General features: G+C 41.6%; 1 protein-coding gene across 4 annotated transcripts in view; it reads right to left on the bottom strand.

The window, feature by feature from the left end:
• Positions 1-23,861, bottom strand: part of elovl1b (ELOVL fatty acid elongase 1b) — a 32,652-nt gene that overhangs the window by 6,504 nt on the left and 2,287 nt on the right. For 2 of the 4 annotated variants that reach the window (XM_042056279.1, XM_042056278.1), the window contains exons 2-3: positions 5,139-5,239; positions 100-197 (exon numbers count right to left, since the gene is read on the bottom strand). In XM_042056279.1, coding sequence (XP_041912213.1) covers positions 100-160 — 61 coding nt within the window. In that variant the 5' untranslated portion in view covers positions 161-197; positions 5,139-5,239. Of the gene's footprint in view, positions 1-99; positions 198-415; positions 572-1,583; positions 1,770-5,138; positions 5,240-23,861 lie in introns of those variants that run through there. The other 2 variants (XM_042056281.1, XM_042056282.1) reach the window with 2 other exon arrangements.

Here is a 23,861-nt window from a genome sequence, read left to right as displayed (position 1 = left end):
GTACAGTAAACAATATGCTATGGCAGCAAGTTATGACTGTCCCAAGTCCAGGGCCCATAACTCTTTCCCAAAGTAGACATTCATCAGAAACATCCTTACCTGCGCCTTCCAACAGGGAGTCGTAGACCTCCATGATCCTCGTTCTCGCAGCCTCAAGCATGTTGACCTGCCTTCAACACTGATCACGGCAAAAACACCTGCAGAGAAAACAGTGACAACAGGCCGTCAGCTCAGTTCCCCTTTCATAACTATAGCGACCAAGTCCATTGTACACTTTTTATACAAAATTACTGGCATAAGACGCAATGACAAAAACACTCACTCTTAAAGACTGAGAATAATAAAAGGCCTCAGTACAAATGGAACATATGTGACCTAGAAAAAAGGGTTATATGTAGAGATCAGGAACACATACTCTATTTCTATGAATCACCGAAGACCTGGAAGGAGTCCGTATTAAATAAAACAGTTGCCATGTGAGGCATGTGATCCATGAGGTTTTCCTTTCGGCTATTTAGCCTTTACTCCAAGTCAGCTGTTCCCTTGACAGACATGGCCTGATGAGGGAAGGGATGTAATAGTGCCACAGGGAGGAGCTTCCCTCCAGATGCAACAGTTAACACCCCAGCCGAAGTCAACAGAAAAAAAAAAACTTTAACCATGTGCCAACCAAGCTACAGCTAAAGGTATAGCAGAGTCAATGGACATGGGGTGTAGGAAATACTAACATAGATGAAACACAACCTTTTTTGACAGAGAGACATTTCATGAAATACACTACCGTTTCTCTAACCCCAAGTCGTAAAAAAAGTCGTAGGGTAAAGGGTTGTTCAATGTCAAATCCCTGACCAAATTAGATTCACCAAAATAAGGAAATGAGAAGCCAGATGCAATTGGTCAGATGCCATTTTCGCAATTGGCCAAGACGTCTATCCTGTGGTTAGTCACAAGTTTCAGGTCAAGTTTAGTCATTGACATCAAACCATTCTTCCTTTTGCCTGGCCTTTGACACACCCTAGCATAGCACTAAGCTGAAGAAAAAAAAAAAACTGATAACACAAAACATAAATGTAGATCACATAAGCGGCAACACTTATCACCCACAAGCTTTACTTCAGGTGAGTCACAGTGCCGCTAATTATGAGCAAATAGAGGAAGGGTACAGGTGTGGCGCTCTCATACCAGGCTACAGGGCAACACCAATGTCTGTGCTATAGGGAACAGAGGGACCATTGATCTGCAGGAACAACAATGCTTTTTTGGTAGTAATGTAAAATGGTCACTTCTGACCAATTGTCAAAGGACAGGAGAATCAAACATCACTTGAAGGTCAATAAGTTCACCAAGTAAATATCATCTTAAATGCATGCGACATACAAACCACAAAGCATTTCTTGTCAATTTCTCATGTCAAGCCTTTGAGCTATTTGTTATACAGATTATACTCATCTCACACCTAACAAAGCCCAAATCTAAACACTAATGCACAACGTTAAACAAATCCTCATTGAGCACTTTCAGGATGATGGATGATTACCTTACTAAACTCCCAAAATAGAAGCAAAAGACTAGAAGTTACATACCTCGGTTCTGAACCAAAAAAGAGCCTTAGGTCACACAATGTCTTCCTTGCACATTAACTGGCTACGCCAAAAGGAGATGGATACCTATTGCCAAGTGATGATCATAGCCTTTTCACAAATCCCTGAAGAGCCCAACTGAAACAATCTGATGCAGGGACATTCTACAATGGTAACTAAGGCAGGCGATATCAGGTTAAACTGCTTTGCTCCACTATGCCCAGATGGCACGTGAGATTGAATGGTGATGGCGGCATACCTGTGATTTCTATACAAGACTAAACTTATGCAACGTGATGCGTGGATTGTGAAAACGCCTCCGATGGGGTTTGTATGGGGGCTGTCAGTGAGATTAGACACCGAGGTGAGGCTTGTTGCGTCAATGATAACAGCTTCAAAAAGGCCATGACCTGTTTCAGTCACCGCTGCGTTGGAGAATATAGGTGAAAATTCACCAAATGGAAAGGCTTGTGGCAAACTAACCAAGAATATTCCTTACATTAGACAAAAACCCACCGCCAGCACACATGACACCAAACAGAAGGCTCATACACAAACAGCATGCAGCATCCAGGCAGGACACTAGAGAATGAGGCCATTGAGGCGGCGTGCCCGTCCCATATCAAGCCCAACACCAGCACCAAGCCCGTCAAGGGCACGGGGCCGGCTGGCGGCCGAAGCCGGCAGGCCATGACACAATCAGACATCGAATGTACCATGGCAACAATCTTGTTCTGAGAAGAGACATCACTGGCAGATTAGATAACATGAGAACGGCATAATTCCTGAAAACCTGTCTGCTGCTACAGCAGCCTCTCTGGCGACGGGCACTCGGCTCTGTAGTTTCACTTAGGAAGGATGTGATGGATTAGTCAATAATGATCTGAAAACAGCCCCGTGAAGACTACCTAGTGACAGTATTACATAAAAATAGCACCTATGAAAAAGGGGGAAAAAACCTCAACTTGAGCCCAATCCAATATCTTATTAAAATGATAGGGCATCCAACAATAATCTATTTACATCCCCCGTCATGAGTACGAAGGATCATTAGATCAATGCTGGACTAATCATACTCCAATCATATTTTCTACTCTGCCTGCTGATGACTTACAGCACAGAGTCCACACCTGGGCCATGTGGACAGAGGAGGGCGGTGTGGCCTTCACTACAAAAACGCCTGTGTAGCAGAGCAAGTGAGAGATGGAATTTTATCAGACAGGGCTTAAGTGGACTTCTTAAGTGACGGCTTCTATCTTTAATCCACGTCCCAAAGCAATAAGAAAGCAATACCACAGTATAAGACCTAAGGAGAAAATGCGAAAATAGTGGTTGGTAGTAATGGGTTGGAAAGGGGGAGGGGTAACCAACAATGAGAAGTATAACTAAACATACAACATGACCACCACACTCACATGTTTGATGGTAAACCGCCATCTCAGGCTACATCTTCCCAAGAGCCACCTCGGCTTCAACCTGGGGGGAGGTGTGTGAGTGCACGTCAAAGTCACCGCAGTGCACGAAACAGCCCGTGGTGAACCTTCTCCTGACCCAACCAGGCCCCAGGGTCCCGAGAGTGAAGCCACCCCCACACAAAAAAACCAAAGCCCTGTGCAGTCATGTGAGGACATACCCCGAGGCAATCACCACATGAAGAAGGCACCAAGTGCATGGGATGGCCTACGTATGAATCACATTTTACATCACATGAGATCTCCAACAAGGGGATCCCAACCTCTTGGGTGGGTCCCCAAAGTTCAAAGTATTTTTTATAAATGCACTATAGGCCACCCTACACACTACTGTTGAAAATACAGTTTTATATGGGCCTAATTCAATGAAACACCCATGAAAGAAGGTGCCTGCTTGATAACCCCAATGAAATGCTCACAAAGGCTGTTCTGTTGGTTATATTTTTGATAGTAAATAAACTTGATTGTTGATTAGCCGCTGTGTAAAAATCACCTACATGTAGCACTAGGAATTTAACATCTCTCCTGTGTATATCTAAAATTAAGATATGTCATTGGGGTCCCTCCACTATGTCTCTGTCAGCCAAGCGGTGTTTGGCCTGAAACATTTCCAATACCTCTGATGATGTAACAATAAACTCTTCTTAACATCAGTATCCTCTGACACGGAGTCGAAAAGTCAAGGAGAAGCTACCCTCATGCCACTAATGAACACCTAAATAAACTTGGTCAGACTCCAAACAAAACAGTCATTACATTCATCACTCCGATGGTAAACTATGCCAAATCACATTCCAAATCCCAGTCTGTCTACTTAGTGGACCAGAAAATGCCATTTGCCTGCCACTTAATGGCCTTATGGTGCCTAACCTCTTGCAACAACAGGCACTCAATTAGGGCTTACTACACTCAATCCAAGAGCATTAAGTCTTAACAAAATAATAAAGAGCATGGGAGTTAAAAAGTAGTAAATAAAGAACACCCAATCGTCTGGATTACACATCATGTCTAGTATGTTGAACCACATCTAACACCCCATCTTGCAACACTCTTCCTTGGGTATCATTTTCTCTGGGTGGGAGTCAATTATATAAAACCTCGGCCCAACCTGCAGACCTCCCTGCAGGCTATATTCAAATCTCTTAAACACAGTGTGTGTGTGATGTGGCTGGTACAGATGAGATGACAGGGCTGGTGGGGGTGGGTATTAGGGAGGGGTGCAAGCACTCCTCGTGTCGGTAGCAAGAGGGACTGCCTGCTCAGGCATGGACCATGTGAGTCATGTGAACAACCACTTGCCATCCGTTCCACTGGCTTATCCGTCTCAACATATAAAAAAATAAGGGTAGAGCCCAATTATACTGGATACAGACACACATGCATGCAAACAGACACACGCCTTGTGCCATCAGAAGGATCTGATAAAAGCCTGGCTGGGACCAACGACATCGATCGAGGAGTTTTATGGCTTGTATTTGGATAGGACTAATGGGAGAGTGTTCCTGTATACTCTGCCCCTGGCATTCCAAAAACCTGAACAAGAGGAAACAGAGTTCAGAGAGACATGGAGAGGGAGGGCCGGAATGAATGGAAATGGGGTGGTGTGCGTGGATTTGTTAAGGCTGTGCTGTAAATGAATCATGGAAAAACGGGAACATGTTCACGAGGTAGGAGTTAATAATGAACAGAGAGCAAAGGGAGACGAGGGGGAAAAAAGAAAAGACATTCCAGCCTCAGACCCTATTAGGTAAACCCTTAGCCTAGCATCTAACAACTATTTTTAACAAGTTGTTAACAAAAATTGTTTGCCTTTGTGTATAAACATACACACACAAACACACTCTGTGAGACACCAAGTTGTAAGGTAGAGTCCTCTGTCCCAACACAGAAACCACGGTCCATGAAAAAGCACCAGAAACTTTGGAGGTCATAACGGTGTTATACAGCAATCTCAGTTGACACCTACTTGGCTCAGGTCTTGAGAATGGAAAAGTTTTTGTGGAAAAACAACCCCGGCACTTAAGAACAAGTTTCACCCGATATCTGCCCAGTTAGAAAAGGAGAAATGTTAGTTGGCTCGACTCACCTTTTTTTCCTTCAGGAACTTTCTTCCTCCTCGGGGAGCGACGGTCCACGGCTGTGCAATCAAAAACTCTTGCTTGCCAAGACGACCCGTCTCTCTCAAACCTAACGAGAGTAGAGGCCAGACCAGAAGCCGGCACGAAGAGATGGGGGGAGCCAAAGTAAGGAATGAGGGAGGGAGAGAGGGAGCAGGAGGGAGAGACACACACACAAACACACACAAGGAGGGAGAGAAAGAGAGAGGGAGGGAGAGGGAGGGAAAGAGTGAGCGGGTTGACGGAGTGTGACTGGTACTGCTGTCCTCCAGGGCCCCACCCTCCCTGACTCACACCACACTGAGATGAATAACTGGCTCAGATACAGAGAGGGGGAGGGAGAGAGAGAGAGAGAGAGAGAGAAAGAGAGAGAGAGTGGGAGCAAGCACTGGCAGAGAGTGAGCGAGTGGGAGAACGACAGAACTGTGTCCCTTGGACCACCATGGCACAGTGTGGCTTTAGATGGGAAGGACAGGTGAGTCTGGACCAGAAACATTCTCACCTCTCAGGACCACTGTTGCTGTTAATCCAACCCCGGATTACAAAACCCACTTCCACCTAAACCCCCAGTTTCTCCTGAGCCTGATTATATTATTCACAGGCAGAGGGCGAGAAATCAGTGGCGACTCTGTTATCATGAAGAGACCCATTGTGAAGCCACCCTCTCGCCCTCACCCCTATTCCACCGCTGATACCCCCCTCTCTCTCCCTCTACTTCACTCTCTTTCACCCTCTCTCTCCCTCCTTCTCCCTGGGCAACATCACAACATTCCCTCAAACCGACACAAAACTATCCAGTTTGCCCTCACTGACCCAAACAAAATAGCACAGAGAAAACATTACATTTTGTCACCTTAAAAATAAGGTAAAAGAGTAATTTATGGCATGTGGTACAGTTGGGCAGTGTGTGTAAACAAATGCCTTCCCCATGATATAAAACACAACGGGGGGGGGGGGGGGGGGGGGGGCATAAGCATCATAAAACATATATTATTTACTCAAGGCAGGCCACTAAAACTAACAATTAAATTCAGCCTCTACCATTGCAGACAAGAAACACTCACATAGTAACTCTGTGTATATATACACACACACACACACAGACCACGTGTATGTGTTCAGTGCAACACTGGTGAGCCACACCCTATTCTGTGCTAGTAACCGAGATATTGCCTCATTGCAGAGCATTCAGTATGAACATGCAGTTAAGAGAGAGAGAGAGAGAGAGTAGAAACTGGTAACTTACAAGACAATTTATACAGACAGTATCTTCACAAAGTTTAGCGTTTGCAGCCATCTTGAGTCTAGGTCAATCTGGTAAGGATTGGAGGGGGGTACTGGTAACCATACCTGAAAATTTGAGTACCTGAGTTTTGGAGTTACCTGAGTTTTGGAGTTACGGTTTAGTTGCTGCTACTGGAAGAAACTGGAATCCATGCATTTCCACTGAATTATTTTTGAAATCTGATCCCTTATCATACCTGTTCATTCTTACTCGTTGCTCGACTTATCGTGACTAAATTCAAGATGGCTGCAAACGCTAAACTTTGTGAAGATACTGTCTGTATAAATCGTCTTGTAAGTAAACTACCAGTGCTTTTTCAAAGTTCTCAATGTCTCGTTTTAAATGTCAGGGCCCTCAGAAGTCTACCAATGAAGTGTGGAGATACATTGAGCCTCGTAAATGGGTGTAAAACAGTGATTTATTTGCATGGCTAGCCCGATGCCGAAGCACCACTATTGAAAAAGCTGTTGGTAGCATCGGCGAACTAGCGCCAGATTTTGGAGTGCAGGGGACAAGCCGAGATGGGCTATGAGACATACGTTCACACTCGGTATCATGTTTCAATACACTTTAGGTCAATATCACACCGGAATTCTCCTTTAAGCCTACCATCACTATACTGCCAGGGCTAACCTGGAAAATTTTCCAGTAGGGGTTTAGGTATGTCTGACATCTTTGGTAGTTTCCTCCACCTATACCTGCATACCCTGTGGGCAGCTTGCCGCTGGCACACTGACGTAGTGACATACAAAAACAAATGGCTTTGAGTGGCTAGACCAATCTTGCCTTTACTTTACTTGCCTTACGTGTGTGTGTGTGCACGTGTGCGTGCGTGTGTGTGTGCACGTGTGTGCATGCGTGTGTGTGTGTGTGCACATGCGTGTGTGTGTGTGTGCACGTGTGTGCATGCGTGTGTGTGTGTGTGTATGCGTGTGTGTGTGTGCATGCGTGTGTGTGTGTGTGTGTGTGAGAATGGGGGCTGTTGAGTGGTGCGGGGGCTGTGGTACACGTCGCTACACCCCTGATCATGTGGTGCGTATATGTGTACCTGTGGAACAAAAGTAACTTATTGATATTTGCTACATGTTTTTTTTTACTTATTGAGCAATGTTTTGTTTTTAAAATGTTGTATTTGTATATTGTATTTGTGGCTCCTGTGACTACAGATGTAAATTAGCCCAAGGCTAACTCTGGTGCAATGCATCAAATGTTTACATTTATGTTTTAATTGCACACTGTCCCTTACAAATAAATTGAAATTGAATTGAAATTTTGCAATAAATGCAATGACAACATGAATCATCATAAAACAGATGTTATTAAATAATTACTACTCTGAAGAAACTGATTCACTGATTATAGTTTGATGATTTATAAAAAAAAAAAATATATATATATATATGGATAGTTTTTTTACACTTCTTTTACACTTTAACAATTCTGACGTATGGTATTAACTTTATTCTGCATAGGTGAACTTGTCTCAAGGTGCACACGCTGTCAGCACCTGGAGCCAGTTTGACGAGTTCCTCAGGCCTATAAGGATAAGAGGGGCAGAAAGTCCAGGATGGGGGAGGGGGAGAATAATAAACGGGACTCACACGCTTTCTCTCCCCCCCTCCCATTCAGTTGCTCTCTCTCTCTCCCGCTCACCCTCTCTGTTCATTTGGTGAAAACTAGCTAATTTCGACCAATATAGAAAGGCTTATGCATTGTAGAAGCTGTGCTCAAACAGCGAGTTGGTTAATGGAAGGCCTGGCAGTCAGCGCCTGACACTAGAGTGTGAGTACTGCAGCCCCTCTGCCTCGGGGAGCTCCTGTTGACTTGTGACCACTCCATAGAAACAGCACAATGGCACATCAGGTTTCATAGGACAAGCTAGCGTTACCATCAGAGTCAATTACAGGCATGATGATTAGCTGAGCTCCTGTTTGTGTCTCCAGCAAAGAAGAAATGGTTTCAGACAGGCATGTTGGACATGTGTGTCTGTGTTGTACATACACAACAGCAAATCTCTCCAAACTAAATACAGAGTCTAAGTGACAGTGGTTTATACAACTGAACCAAAAGAACACTTATCTATATACTCAATCTGTGTAATAAATGCATGCAAATTTCCTCTGCATGTCCAAATACATTACGTAAATGAGTAATGGCTTGGCCAAAAAAAAACCTCTCATTCCAAACAATCCACAATAATGTAAAACTTGCTTGACTGCAACGGATGAATCAGTCAAGTAAATTTCAGATATGTCCACGTCAATCACTAAGCACTTATGTGTAACATGAAGGGTTTCCTAAATGCATAAACACTCTTAAAGCACCATTTCTGAAACCATTGACACTTGACAATGCATTAGCTAGTGTAACAAACCTGAATGCACATTTTATGCGTTATTTCCATTTTGCATTTACAAAACTGTGAACATGCAAACTGCTTTCCACTGTTTTTTAATTACTATTTAACATTAGCAAAACTGAACACTGGTCTCTACATTGCTACATTATTTCAAGGGCTGCAAACGATTATTTTCATAGTCGATTAAACTGCCAATTATTTTCTTGATTAATTGATAAGTTGTTTGATCGATAAAATGCCAGAAAATAGTGAACAAAAATGTTGATCATTGTTTCCTAAAGCTCAAGAGTATGGGTGGATCCAAAACATCTATTTGTGTGCGGCCTCTCTCTGCGGTCCAAGCTTGTGCCCCGGAAATAGTCATCGAGGATGTCTCATTTGTCTAATTGCAACCAGAGGAAGTGAGAACGGGAGGAGAGGAGAGGAGAGAGGTGGAAGGGCTGATGCGTGAGGAAACAAGAGCATCTTATGCGGACATGTTTTCAGTCTAAGCTGCCAAGGTGAAAAGTTTTCTTTCGGTTTCAAACAAGTTTGTAGCAATTTATTAGCAACAATAAATGAGTAGAATTATCATGAACTACAAAGTATTCATTCATGTCTCGATAATTATCAAATATTACCTCATTATCAGGCTCAATAAGTGGGAATAATGTGCGTGATATTTTTTAGGCTTTGATATAAGTTCATAGAGATGATGCACCACATTATTAGTAATTGACGTCTCTAAGTGATGTGTGTGTGATCAGGGCATCTCATATCTTCCTCTCCTTCATTCCTCCATCCCCCTATCGTTCCTTCCTCGTTTCCTTCACAAAATTAATTAGAAGGAGGGATTAGGACAGGAGGAAAGAAGGAAGGGAGAGACGAAGGACAAATAGAGACATTATCTGCACCCTGGCTATGTCTCCAAATGCTTTGTGTTGTCCACATACCAAAGATATTTAGTTCAGTTATAGAGTAGGTAAAGGTGAAAACATTCAAGCTTAAGAAGCTGCAATCAGAGGATTTTGATGTATTTTTCCTTACAAAATGACACAAACCATCAGAATTAGTTATCAAAATAGTTGACGATTCACTTAATAGTCAACAGCCCTAATTATTTTTGTCAATTCTTTATTTGTCTTCTTCTTCTTCTTATCTCTCCTAATTCCCTACGGAACATGAGGCTGTGATATCATACGCCATTATCATAATGTGATAATGATTAAAAAATTACTTTCAAAGCATTGTTGCCATGTTTGCCTTATTCAAACTTAAATCAATAAAGAAAAATATATGAACCAAAAACAAAAATATTGTAGATTGTAGAGCCTGATATTGGGAAGAGAGCAAGAGAGATGAAAACTAGGAGGAAAGGAGAAGGAAGAGGATGAGAACACATAGGTAAGAGAAGTAAGTAAGAGAAGGTGGTAGAGGGTCAAAGATATAATTAATCCTTTTCTTTCATATACTCAAAAACCATAACACATGAACAGACCATGAATACGGAAGCCTACTAAGGTGAACCATGCAGTTATCCATCATCGGTAACTTTGATTCTACAAACCGTAACACATGCCAGAGCAATAACTTCAGGAGTGCCTCAAGGAAACATTGGCTTTGAGTCTCCCCTTTAAAGCCCTGTGTTGTGTTTACAGAGCAAACACATAAATCAACATCAAAGTGGGAGTGGGGGGTGGGAGGGTGCCTCAAGCCAGCCTGCCGCCCACACACACACACACACACCTTGTCAACATTCAACACTCCAATATGACCCTCCTGGTTACTTCAGTCAACAGTCTCCCAGTGTCGTAAATTTTCCACTGCGTTCCCACACAGGGGGGTGGGGTGGTAGGTAGCAAACATATCCATGTTTTAATGTAGCCCTGCACAAAAGAACACCTGGATGGCTACTTTCATGGCCGTGTGGGGGTGCTGACTGAGGGGCCGTGCACACGACGACGGTTTTTGTGAAACCGGTGAGGTTTTGTTAACGGTTACGCCTTGCATGTACACGACGCCGGCAGTTTAGGAGACTGAAACCGATAGCTTTTGAAACCGGCTTCCGAAGTGGGAACTTTTGAAACCGCCGGCTAACTTTCGCCGTGTAGACGCCTGTAGGTGCGAAGCCGGCAACTTTATGACGACATAGCTCCACCTCTCAACTCAGCCACGGCACTCGACCTGACATGTTGCTTGTCAAAACAAACCAAACCATTTATTTATCATATTAAAATGTTTTTCTTTCCCCTGTCGTGATTTATGTGCACAATGTAGCCTATCAGCCTTTAGTGGCTAAGTTAGAAGCACACGTTAGCTTAACTTAGTTAAACATTAGTGCATGTTAGTGTTTTCTCCAGTGGTGCTCAGACCTAATGCAATGCGTAGGCTAAGCATTTGAAATTTCACATAGCAGTCACATACCTTGAAAATGAACTTTATTAGTTTAACAGTTGAATTGAAAACCGAATTGTCTGTAGTCTCCTCATTTCATGCGACTGCTTAACCAGAGCACTTATTAGACATTCTCTGGCTTAACAAACTGTTTCAACAATGTTTTCTTCTACGCGATTCACGCGAAATTATCGTGAAGCTTCTGCACAGCGGCGCCATCGACTGGTCTGGCATATGCACTACAGCACATTTAGCCGGTTACACCTCTGTGTGTACACGCAAGTTTTTTTCTTGCCGGAGTCGTTAAAGGTGTGAAAGCGGTAAGAGAAAATCCACGGCGGTGTCGTGTGAACGGCGACGTCTGGGGGGGGGGGGGAGCGGGGGGGGGGGGGACAATCACTGACTCCTTCCACACTCTTATAAATAATAAGCATCTTCTGTTGCTCCGGTCAGGGACAAAATAAGGGTGCCTACAAAACAAGAGGAGGGTAACAAAGGGCCTCACATATATAATGGACAAAAATACTGTGCTATGAGCTTTCCATCAGCCATCACATCTATCTTCTAGAGATGGATGAATGGGTACCAATGGGACAAGTCTTTTCATTAAGATAATGGTTATGAATATACTATTCATTTCTAAACTTTCCCCCCAAATGAACACATGAGAGCAAACAAAAATCTCGACATGACAAAATAGATCATGCCAAAGTCACATGTGGGGCATGAAACTAAATGTAGAGGTCACAGTAATTAGCATATATCTATTTATCTAGGATTCACCCTAGCAAAAGAGAAACAGGCTTTTCCCATCTGATAAAACAGAGACATACTCCTTTAGATAAATTTTGTCTTCAACAAAATCAATGAGAAATATAGCTGCAAGCAGCAATGAGGGGGCCAAGCAGTTGAGCAGGAGTTGTCATGACAACCCAATTTTGCTACATTATACACACACCCAATTAACCCCCCGTCCCACACACAGACATAAACACAGATAAACTTCCTCCCCCACACAACCCAATAGCTCCCCACACATAAGCACACCTCAAACATCACCAAATTGATTGTGCGTCCTCAGGTTGTAGTCACGAGTCCACATACCAAGTTTGGTGTTGATACGAGAAAGTGTTGATAATTATAGCGCCTCTAGTGGTCAAAGGTCACTAAATATATTGAGCGTCTTCAGGATGTGGTCCCGAGTCCATTTACCAAGTTTGGTGTCGATACGAGAAAGTGTTACAAATTATAGCACCCCTAGTGGTCAAAGGTTGCTAAAATTATTGTGCCTCCTTAGGATGTTGTCCTGAGTCCATATACTAAGTTTGGTTTCGATACGTGAAAGCATTGCTTAAATATGAGCCCACTTCCTGTGATTATAGCGCCCCCTAGTGGTCAAAGGTCATTACATTTATTGAGCCTCATCCTTATTGGGTCCTGACCCCATGTACAGACTTTGGTTTATCTATGTCAAAGCGTTGCTGAAATATGACTATACTTCCTGTGATTATAGCGACACACAGTGGTCAAAATGCACCAAATTTCTTGAGCCTTCTCCTAATTGGGTCCTGAGACCATGTACTGAGTTTGGTGTTGATACGCAAAAGCCTTGCTTAGATATCACTTCCTGTGATTATAGCGCCCCCTAGTGGTCAAAGGTCATTACATTTATTGAGCCTCATCCTTATTGGGTCCTGACCCCATGTACAGACTTTGGTTTATCTATGTCAAAGCGTTGCTGAAACTTTAAGGGCATAGATGTAATGCAAAATCTGACACATTGGGGGCGCTAGAGCACTTGACATGAAACTTAGTGAAATTAATCATATGACTATACCGAATCAATGTGCCAAATTTCCCAACTTTTCACTGTATGGTTCAATGGCAAATGAGTGTTTCGTTATAATAATAAGAACACCACATAGAATCACTATGGGTTGCCTCGCAGCTTCGCTGCTTGGCCCCCAAATATAGCTGCAAGCAGCATTGATGGGGCCAAGCAGTTAAGCAGGAGCTGGGATTGGATTGGATTGGACTGGACTTGACTGTGTTGTGTTAGATTGGATTGGACTTGTTTGAATTGGACTGGACTGGATTCGAAGGTCACCGAATTTATTGTGTGTCCTCAAGATGTACTCCTAAGTCCACATACCAAGTTTGGTTTAAAGTGGTGAAAGTGTTGATAATTATAGCACCCCTAGTGGTGAAAGCACACCGAATTAATTGTGCATCCTCAGGATGTAGTCCAAATACCAAGTTTGGTTGCGATAGGTGAAAGTGTTGCTAATCATAGAGCCCCTAGTGGTCAAATGTCACCAAATTTATTGTGGGTCCTTAGGATGTGTTTACGAATCAACGTATCAAGTTTGGTGTCGATACATAAAAGTCTTCCTAATTATAGCGCCCCTAGTGGTCAAAGCATACCAAATGTATTGTGTGTCCTCAGGATCAGGTCCCGAGTCCATGTACCAAGTTTGGTTTTGATAGATAAAGGCGTTGCTGAGATATGAGCTAATTTCCTGTATCTCTAGCACCCCTTAGTGGTCAAAATACTCCAAATTTATTGTGCATCTTCAGGATGGGGTCTCAAGTCCGTGTACCAAGTTTGGTTTCAATATGTGTAAGCATTGCTGAGATATGAGCCTACTTCCTGTGATCATAGCGCCACACAGTGGTCGAAATTACCAAATTTCTTGAGCCTCCTCCTAATTGGGTCCTGAGCCCATGTAACAAGTTTGGTTTTGATACGTGAAAGCAGTGCTGAGATATCCCTTCACTTCCTGTTTGGTGGCTTCACCGCCAATTTTGATTGGCTGTTACGGGCGAACGGTTTTAGGTTTGAAGACAAAAAGGGATAACTTTTTTGAGGCTTGGACTGAAGATTATGTGTGTCAAGTTTGGTGTCAATCGGACAAACTTTGTGACCTGTGAAAACTTTTAGGTGTTTTTGATTAAATCCAATATGGCTGAAAATCCATCATGGCGGAAAATGACGTCATAGGAGTCATATGCGTTGAACTCGGCTTGGTCCAAGGATTCCAACGATACCTCATATTTGACAATCGAGCCAACAGGTCAAAAGTTACTTGTATGAACGCATGTCCAACTTTGGCCTGTTGGTGCCGCTAGAGTGCTCGAGGTGCCAACTTGAAAGTTGGTGAAATTAATCATGGGACTGTGCCTAATTTGTGTGCCAAATTTTAACCAGACGGTTCTATGGGCTGCCATAGACTTCCATGACGGAATAATAATAAATATAACCGCAAGCGGTGATTTACGGGGTCCGAGCAAAATGAACATGAGGTAGCATAGCTTTTTAGTTTTACATATGCTTTGATTGTTTGGGCCCAATTGATCGGATTTCGGTTATCGGATTTCAGTTACCGGATTTCGGCTATCGGATTGGATCAAATCTTGAAAATGGGTTGTTGAAAGGGAAACAAGGGTCCTGAAATTGGATTAGATCACATAATCTATTCTTGGTTTTGATCTGGATAAAACCTTCACTTTGTGTTGTTCAAAACTTTTGAGTTGGATTGGAATAAATTTGATGTATAAAATTAGGATTACCCTGTGCTGTCACATTATAGTGTGCTAACCTCCACTACCTAATAGTATTCTAACAATACCCTATTCTAGTGTGCTAACCTCCACAACCCAACATAAGAGTTTCTCATTGCAGCATCCTCATTTTGGGCTTTCCCAACATTGTGTTACCTTTTGTTTCTTCACATATGAAACAAGACAGAGGCAAACACACACACACACACTAACAGAGAGAGAGAGAGAGAGAGAGAGAGAGAGAGTGTGCTCACACTAACCTCAAGTTTTTCAACCTCACCTATTCACAACACCTCCCCAGATGAGAAGAGTGTACATTGTAATCCACACTACACAGACTAAAACTTCCTTTACCAATAACCTTCACAAATGTGCTTAAAATATTTAAAATATGAGAATGGTTTAGGAGGAAACTCAGCAGGCCACAACTGTAAAAACAGTCATTACTCTACTCAAGGCAGTGAGCAGCATTCAAATGATGCACAATTGGGCAAATCACTCAGTCAGGTGATTTAGTCAGAACACAACCCTCAACAGATGATTTTCAGTGTCTTGGACAGGCAGACAGCCCATGCCCTTTTGTGTAATCTCCAATCCTCACTCACGAGTTGGGAGAAATGGGCCAATCCAATTTTACCATCACATGATTGAGGAACATGCTGACTGAATGGCAGCAATGGTATGAGTACACACACAAATTCAGAGTGAGTCACATCAACTAAATCTAACCAAGTTCCTTTGTATATAAGTATAAGTATATACTCGTTTGATCCCATGAGGGAAATTTGGTCTCTGCATATATCCCAATCCGTGAATTAGTGAAACACTCAGCACACAGTGAGGTGAAGCACACACTAATCCCGGCACAGTGAGCTGCCTGCAACAACAGCGGCGCTCGGGGAGCAGTGAGGGGTTAGGTGCCTTGCTTAAGGGCACTTCAGCCATGCCTACTGGCCGGGGTTCGAACCGGCAACCCTCCAGTTACAAGTCCGAAGCGCTAACCAGTAGGCCACGGCTGCCCCAATTTGCTTGATTATGGAAGTACTACAGTCATCAATTTCAATCATAACAGTATTGTGCATTGATTAATATAAAAGAAACTATATATTAAAACTGACTTCAGTTGCATTGTGTCATGGATATAATAAACCACCTTAACCAATAGTTTTGTATACTTGCATTGTACTCTCATCAGCCTACTTCAATTAGAGATGCCCGGTGGAGAAAATATCTAATTGAGGGATAATGACAGGTATTGTGGTTGTCATTTGATTAATGATTTCATTTTTTAAAGTCAAGCTTTGGTTCAATATGCCAAATTACGCTTTAAGTTGAGCCACTTCTGACTGGGTAGTATGCCTAGTGCTTGAGAAGCACAGGACTCCTTTTAGTTGAGCTTCACTCTGTCACAAAAGGAGGATGACATGAATAAAACACTTTAACCACCATTGGGACAGAGTTGCAAACAGCACAATTATTTGCAGCTTTTGTGATTAGCTATTGTATTACTTCAATTGCAATTTCGACTAAACATTTATATCTAATAGCCCTATAACCTAAACTAGATGTACCGCATAGCAGTACAAAATATGACCGCCACTCAGTCCTGTACATCCATTATGCGAAAATAAATCGTATTAATGAATTTGTCTCCATTTTCTACTCCATCCCCCACTCTTGAAACTTTTGTGTATGCTTGTTTGGAATGTGTGCTTGCAGGCCGCACACAAAGTAGCCTACTGGCGCTGCAAAGGTGAAAAATTTGTAGCATTGTTATAAAACCTTTAAAATCTCTAAACAATCACAAGTAGGGCAGTTCATCACAGTCCATCCACTGCAACTGGACTGATGAAAGGTACACCTGTAGGCTACATTGTATTTGGGAAAAGCAGAAGGTAGCAGCATAATGTATTTATTTATTTATTTATTATTAAACAAAACAATCCCTGTCAGTTCCATGCAGTTTTCAACAGCCATCACGAAGAGAGGTCATGTCATGGATTTTTGTGAATGTTTCTTCTTCTACATATGCATAAGCTTAGTCATCTAGTTTATATGATATTCAGCTTTATTGTCAATGCATTAATTAAATACCAGTAGTCTAAAACAAAATGCAGTTTTACCCAAATAACTGACATGTCCAAAAGGGCCTTCATGAAATGCGTGCTAGACTGTTCATACACATTTTAACGGGCCAAGTTGAAGAGCTACTGTCCGTTATTGCTCGTGCAAATTATATGCCGATTCATGTTCCCTTGCATTTTGCAACTATGAGGTCCATGGTTAGTCTGGCGAAAGCTCAATCTTTTAAGAAATCGAAAATGGCAAAACCGTGACTGTTAACAAACTATAAGCTATATAAGGTAGGCCCTATGCTACACACAGTGGCGATTGATGCTCTTTGGAACAGGGGAAGCTCTGATAAAAATGGTCGATTATTAAATTAATATAATTAAGGTGCTATATTGTTCTTTGAGGGCAAAAATGACCCCAAAACCCAGAATAGGCCAAACAGTAGGCTATAGAGTTGGCATGGCAGACATGGCATAATGTAGCCTACACCGTTATAGCGCGCTACCTAACTTAGCCTAAATACACAACTGAAACAAAGGCAAGTCACAAACTCTGTAACTTCACATTACGGGTTTATTTACATTATGCTATTTACAAAGACAAATAGAAACGAACTGTATTGCTCCTAAATTACGAGAATTTTAGCTGCAACTTGCCTTGCCTCTCGACTTCACCTGCCAACACCATAGACAGTAAAAGAAAGGCCAACACTAACGTTAACGCGTTCCCTTGAACTTGAACCACTTCCTGTCAGATCGCGACATATGCTGTCAATCAAAAAGAGTCCAGCCTCTATAGAGCTGGTAAGTCCCGCCCTTTCCGCTGGACCTCTAGATTGAAAAATCGTCAATGCAAGTGAATGTGAAAAAATAATTATTTTCTGGTCCCGTTTGATTTGTGCCATGAATGTGAACATATGTCGTCTGTGAATTTTTAATATAATTTTTCATGTTATGAGTTTGACAGTATATTATATGATTCTTCGGCTATCAGTTGTGGAAAAGACATAACGAGAAAGACTACATGTCGCCTGTGACGTGAGCTAGCTCTAATCGCTAACATTAACTGAGATGCTAGTTTTTGTAACGGCAGGAATAAACACACATGGTAACAAAAATATTTGAAACATGTCTAGCTTCACTCAACACATTAACACTACGATACAGTGTGATTGTAAAGTTGTATGGTTCACTGTGTTCAAAGTCGATCTTAATTAACCCTCTACATCTCGACCAACTGATGGTTGTTATGGGAAACTAGTTCGCTGTCGTCTAGCGGAAAGTTGTAGTCCACAAAGTGCTCTCACACAAAGTTTAACCGCATCAAACTTCTACTCGCTCAATTGTAGCAATCTTTACACGAAAATGTATATTAAAAATTCACAGACAACATATGTTCACATTCATGGCAAAATTCAAACGGGACCAGAAAATAATTATTTTCTCACATTCACTTGCATTAACGATTTTTCAATCTAGAGGTCCAGCAGGCATAGCGGAAAGGGCGGGACTTACCAGCTCTATACACGGGTTTCCCGTTTACCAACATAACTAGATGCGCGCGCAGCCTTGAGGCAGAAGACGCTTGGTGGTCGTCCACAACGTTATAAACTTAACCTAAATAGTCGGCTGCTGTAAGCTACAATCGGATTTTTTTGTATACCCCTGTTGTCTCAATGATAATAACATCTCATTTCAGACTATATTTCAAAGTTTGACGTTCATTTGGATTATTAATATAACATCGTATTTTGTCATTTTTGGCAAAGACATGCATTCCGTTAGGGATATTGAACATATTTAACATTCTCTAACCATCGTGATTTCGAATTGGTGCAGTTTTCAGCACAAAAACTCATTTTATTCTTTTGCTCTTTTGCATTGCTCTATGCTGTTCTATGGTGCTTTCTGCCTCTTGGTTGCGCACGCATGTTTCCGTGACGTTCCATAGAAATCCATGTATAGTTAACTAAGATGAATCATAAGACGATTCACCAATGGAACGCAATAATAACATATACATATAATTTTGTATACTATTTTACAGTCATTGTTTGTGTGTGATGCCAATGAAACACTCTTTCGGACACGGAATGAATAATTTCATTTTGCCCCGTTAATCGAGCTAGCTAGCTAGCTAGCTAACGTTAGCACAGTAAACGGAAAGTGAATGGGAATGTTCGCTAGCTAGCTAGCTAGCAGCTAAGAACTTTGGTTAAACTTATATATTGTTGCAAACAAACCTGAAGTAACATATGTTCAGCAACTTTGTGGTAGTCTACTAGTTCTAGCAAAAAATATGTTAGGTTAGTTTATCAACCATCTCTGAGATTAGAGCATCTGAGAACAGGTGGCTGTGCACCAGAACTTTGAGGAGACAGTGACAGATCACGAACAAAGCTATTTTTGTCTTTATTTGTTTCGTTGGAAAATACAATTTCAATGTCTGAATGTTAGGGAGACATGTGGCTTCTAGAAAATGGGTTCAAAACTTACATCGCTGAATGTAGGGCTAAGGGATTGGTCATATTCCGTGAAAATGTTAATTTCTCCCACAGGAGTACATAGACACTGGACCTCCTGCTAGACTCCTAAATGGGCGTGACAGCTTCGAACCCCACGTCACAACGTGCCAGAATTTACCCTCTTATGAATCGTCTCGCTTTATCAACCGTCTCTGCTACTACCTCGTCCATTTCTATGGAGATGGGTAGTAATCAAATCATCATTCTGCTCGTGGACGTTGAACAATTTTAACGATAGTTGTCAACCAAAGACTGTAAAATAGGTTGTTTGTATTAGGGGGGGTTGGGGGGTTTCCCCCCCAACTAATTTTATTTATATCAACTTATTTTTTTAAATTCCCTACTGATAGGTGTTCTATATATATCTATGGGTAGTATCTAAACTTCGTGAGCCAGAATCTAACTGACAACTAGCATAGCAACCTGCTAACAAGGATTGCATTGAACAAGGTTAGGGTTACAGTTGTCAACCAAATACTGTAAAATAGCTTGAATACAGCGTGCAAAAATACATAAAATACAGCGTGCAAACAGTGACTATAAAAAGAGGTGTCTCTGATGAGTCCCATATAGGATAACTATTCTGCATTGGTTTGGAGTCACTAGGTCATATGGCTTGGGAGGTATTGAAAAAAGGAGTCTGTTTCTTTCTATGAAATAATGTATTTTCTTTAAAAAATGAATATAAAATACAGCGTGCATACAGTCGCTATAAAAAGAGGTGTGTCTGATGAGTCCCATATAGGATAAATATTCTGCATTGGTTTGGAGTCCCTAAGTCACATGATGTCAAAGCTATTGACAAAAAAGACTATCAAGGTAATTCAGAAGGTACTTTATAGACGGTCCCTAAGTAGGTCGACTGGGAGCAAGTAGACAGGTCATCTATTTGTACATTGTCTGCAAACACGGGGTGAAACCGGCTGCATTAAAAAAAAAAAATATTTGTCGAATATCAAATATCAAACTAACTTCACCTCGGTTAGTCAATCTGGCTACACAACATAAATTGTCACTAGGCTATGCTGGCGACCCAAATAAAATCTCCTTTGGGAATCGATGGCTTATCAGTATCCAGCGGACTTAGCTGCCACCTCTTGGCGAAAAGTTAATAGTTTTGCATATCAGTAGTAATACATTTCACGCAGCTGTGTGAATCACGGAAAGCAACACCTCTAAATGGAACCCAACCCACTGTACAGTAGCTCAAGGTCTGTGGCTAAAGCAGACATAATGAAAGCGTTATCATTGTTTTGATACTTCACACACACGTGTTTTTTAATCGCATAGACTACAGGTACAACTACCAAGCTGGAATCAAAGCACATCGACTCCCCTCTCACACCCTAAACACACACTTCGAACAAACAAAAAGCGTCTCAGTCTCACGGTATAGCCATAGGCAAAAATGTATCGGACCGGTGTAACGTTGGTACTAAATCATCCATCGGAAAAATTGATTTTTGTAGCACGTGCAACAAATGTGTAGGTAGCCTACAGCCCTGCCCTGGATACATCTCTCAACGTGCGCTCTAAAACATTTGGTTTAAATGGAGATGTAGATCACGGGTGCGTTAATAAATCTACATTGCGGCGAGTTGACACAAATTATTCACTTTGACGAATTTACGTAGTTTCTCCATAGAACTTGGTATCTCCATAGAACTTTTTATTTGTTTTTGTTTTTTTATTTCTCCATCTATCTACCCATGTCCTTGATTGCCTAGCCTTTCTGCCCTCCCCCCCCCCATCCCCAACACACACACTCTTACATCATCACTGTCATCACCTCACATACATAGGCCTACAGCACACTGCTTGACTGTAAGCCTCCTCTACATACTTGCTGCACACTGCCCCCCCCTACATACACAGCACATTGTCTTCAGGATCTTCTCCAACACACATCCTCTACATACTTACAGCACACTGCCCCCACCTACCCCCACACACACACACACTGCTCCACTCCCCTCCCGCCCACACACACATCTTCACCGTTATCACTCACATACATCATACATACAGTACTCGCTTGCAATAGTAAGTCCCTTCACCATACTTGCAGTACACTGCCAAAACATACACAGCACATTATTTCATCAGGAAGCTTCTCCAACACACATCCCCAACATAGTTACAGCACACTGCCCCCCCCCCAATACACTGCACATTGTCTCATGACATATTGCACACTGCCCTCTCCCCACATACACCAAGACCCCTGGCAGTTGAGTTAGCCCCTTGAGCCGTGGATCTGCCCAAGGTTTCTTCCTTAGTAAGGGAGTTTTTCCTTGCCCCTGTTGCTCTTGGGTGCTCCTTGTGGGTGCTCCTTGTTGGTGCCCCCCCCCCCCCCACCTTTCTTATGCAGCCCTTGCCACTTAATCTACTAAACCCCTCTTCTACTGCACTTTTCACCCCCCCATAAATGCACAAATAGGCTGACACCAGACATAATTTCACTGCATTTCTTACATCCAGTAACTATATGCATGTGACAATAAACTTCCTTGTATCTGTATTCTTGTATTCAGTCCTAGTTACTTTACTTTGAGCCATGCTCTTCCTTACTTGAATCACCTTTGGAAATAGAGGTTTGAAGTAGCCTACAGTGTATATGGGTGTTTGGGAATGAACGTTGACTCAGATGCTTTTTGAGACTTTGAGCAGAAATGTCCCAGCCCGGTGTTTAGGATGCATCATTGACAGGTTATCTTTCAGATAGCCTATATATTTTCCATTAGAAAACCATCACGTAGCGAACGTGTTGTGGCTAACTCACTTAGCTCCTGTTAGTAGCCTAGGTTATGGTCATAAGCAAATGAGATGACAGTCGAACGATGCAAATAGTGCTGTTATCAATTTGCTTGGTAGCCTATAACCGCATTTATGCTTTTCTACAAATACATCAATAATCAAATTGGCCTCCATCACTCAACCAATGCTAACAATAACATTATTTTACCTACTCTAGGCTATTGATATAACTTAAGATTAAGGTAGCCTACCTGCAGTAAAAACCAAGCATGTCCGATAAACATTCTCAGATTTATTTCGGCATCAAGAAGAAATGGGAATTACATGTCATGCAGAAATCATCCTACCCTTATTAGACGTTCTCTGCGGTAAACTATAGTCTTGTCCTTGTAGGAAGCGTAGTGTCTTTCCAACCCACTTTAGATTCATTTCCAACTAAATTACGTCTCACTGCAACAATGCACCATCTGGTGGACAAACGACTACGTGACGCCAATACTGGAAATGCAGCCAAATTATTATGATGAATATTTGGTTTTCCTTTAATCCTACTGAATTTGTAATTATGTATCGGCCGTTCTAATTGCAGATACCGATGGTATGTGCGTGCCTGTGTGTGTGTGTGTGCTTGTGTATTATGTGTGCACCACCATCTACAGGCCAATGAGTGTACAGTCACTAAATGTACACATAACTTAATGTTTTTAGACCCCCCCATGGATGAAATTCTACAAAACTTGGCATACCTCCAGAGAATGTCATTTTAGGCCGAAAAAACGTTTTTGAAAAAAAATTCAGATATTAGGCATGGAAATCACTTGGTCCTGTTGTACTGACCCTTCCATTCCCAAAAATATGTATGGTCTTTTAGATTTTGTGTTGAAATTCATATTTATTCACTAATTAGTAGTGGTAGTGACTAAAATTGTCATATGGTGTGACATGAAAGTTATTGTGTGTAAAATTATAATGGGGTATTTTGTTTCTAATGTGTGTCAATGTATTATAATTTTCTATCATTACTTCATCAAGATCTAGCATTTCCTTGTGCAAATTTATTACATTTTACAGTATATTTCTTCATCAATACACAGAGTAAGGCATATGTCCTCAATCTTTCAATAAACATCATATTCATTTTGACAAACCTTGATATAAAAGAAAGAAAATGCTTGTGACTTTTGCTGACCCTATTTTCCATCTGTTCCATTGAGATTTGTATGATTTAGACCCCAAAAAAGCCTTTTTATTTTCATAATTTCTTGATGTCACACCATATGATATGGTGTCACGCCATATGATAAATAACACCACATAACAATCTGTTAATACACAAATGTGTATTATATGTATTTCACAAGCAACAAAAGACAGTTTAAGACAGTTATATCATGTAAAGGTTCACTTTCAGAAATCACAACTATGTAAAACAGAATGCCACCAAATATTGTATAGCTCTTGGGTTCCCTGAGTTTTTCTCTGCTCAATGGTGGGCTTCAATCTGAATGTTTGTAGTTCCCCTTTGAGTTTATTCACTTTACATCTGTTAAAAGACAAATTCAACAATTTATTCAGATAATTTAAAAACATATCCTGCATTATAATCAGATTAAATTGTTGCAATTACTTATAGTGCTAAAGACAACATTAATATTACTGTTTTCTTTAACACCAGAATTTATTTTCTCAGACTACTATTGATATGTAATATGTATCTTTTGTATCCAAGGCTGTAGAGTGAGTGAGGGGGTGATTTCTGT

This window comes from Alosa sapidissima, chromosome 12 (assembly GCF_018492685.1).
Source record: "Alosa sapidissima isolate fAloSap1 chromosome 12, fAloSap1.pri, whole genome shotgun sequence".
NCBI lineage: Eukaryota > Metazoa > Chordata > Actinopteri > Clupeiformes > Clupeidae > Alosa > Alosa sapidissima.
Note: the sequence above shows the minus strand (reverse complement) of the source record. Positions and strands in the feature narration are given on the sequence as shown.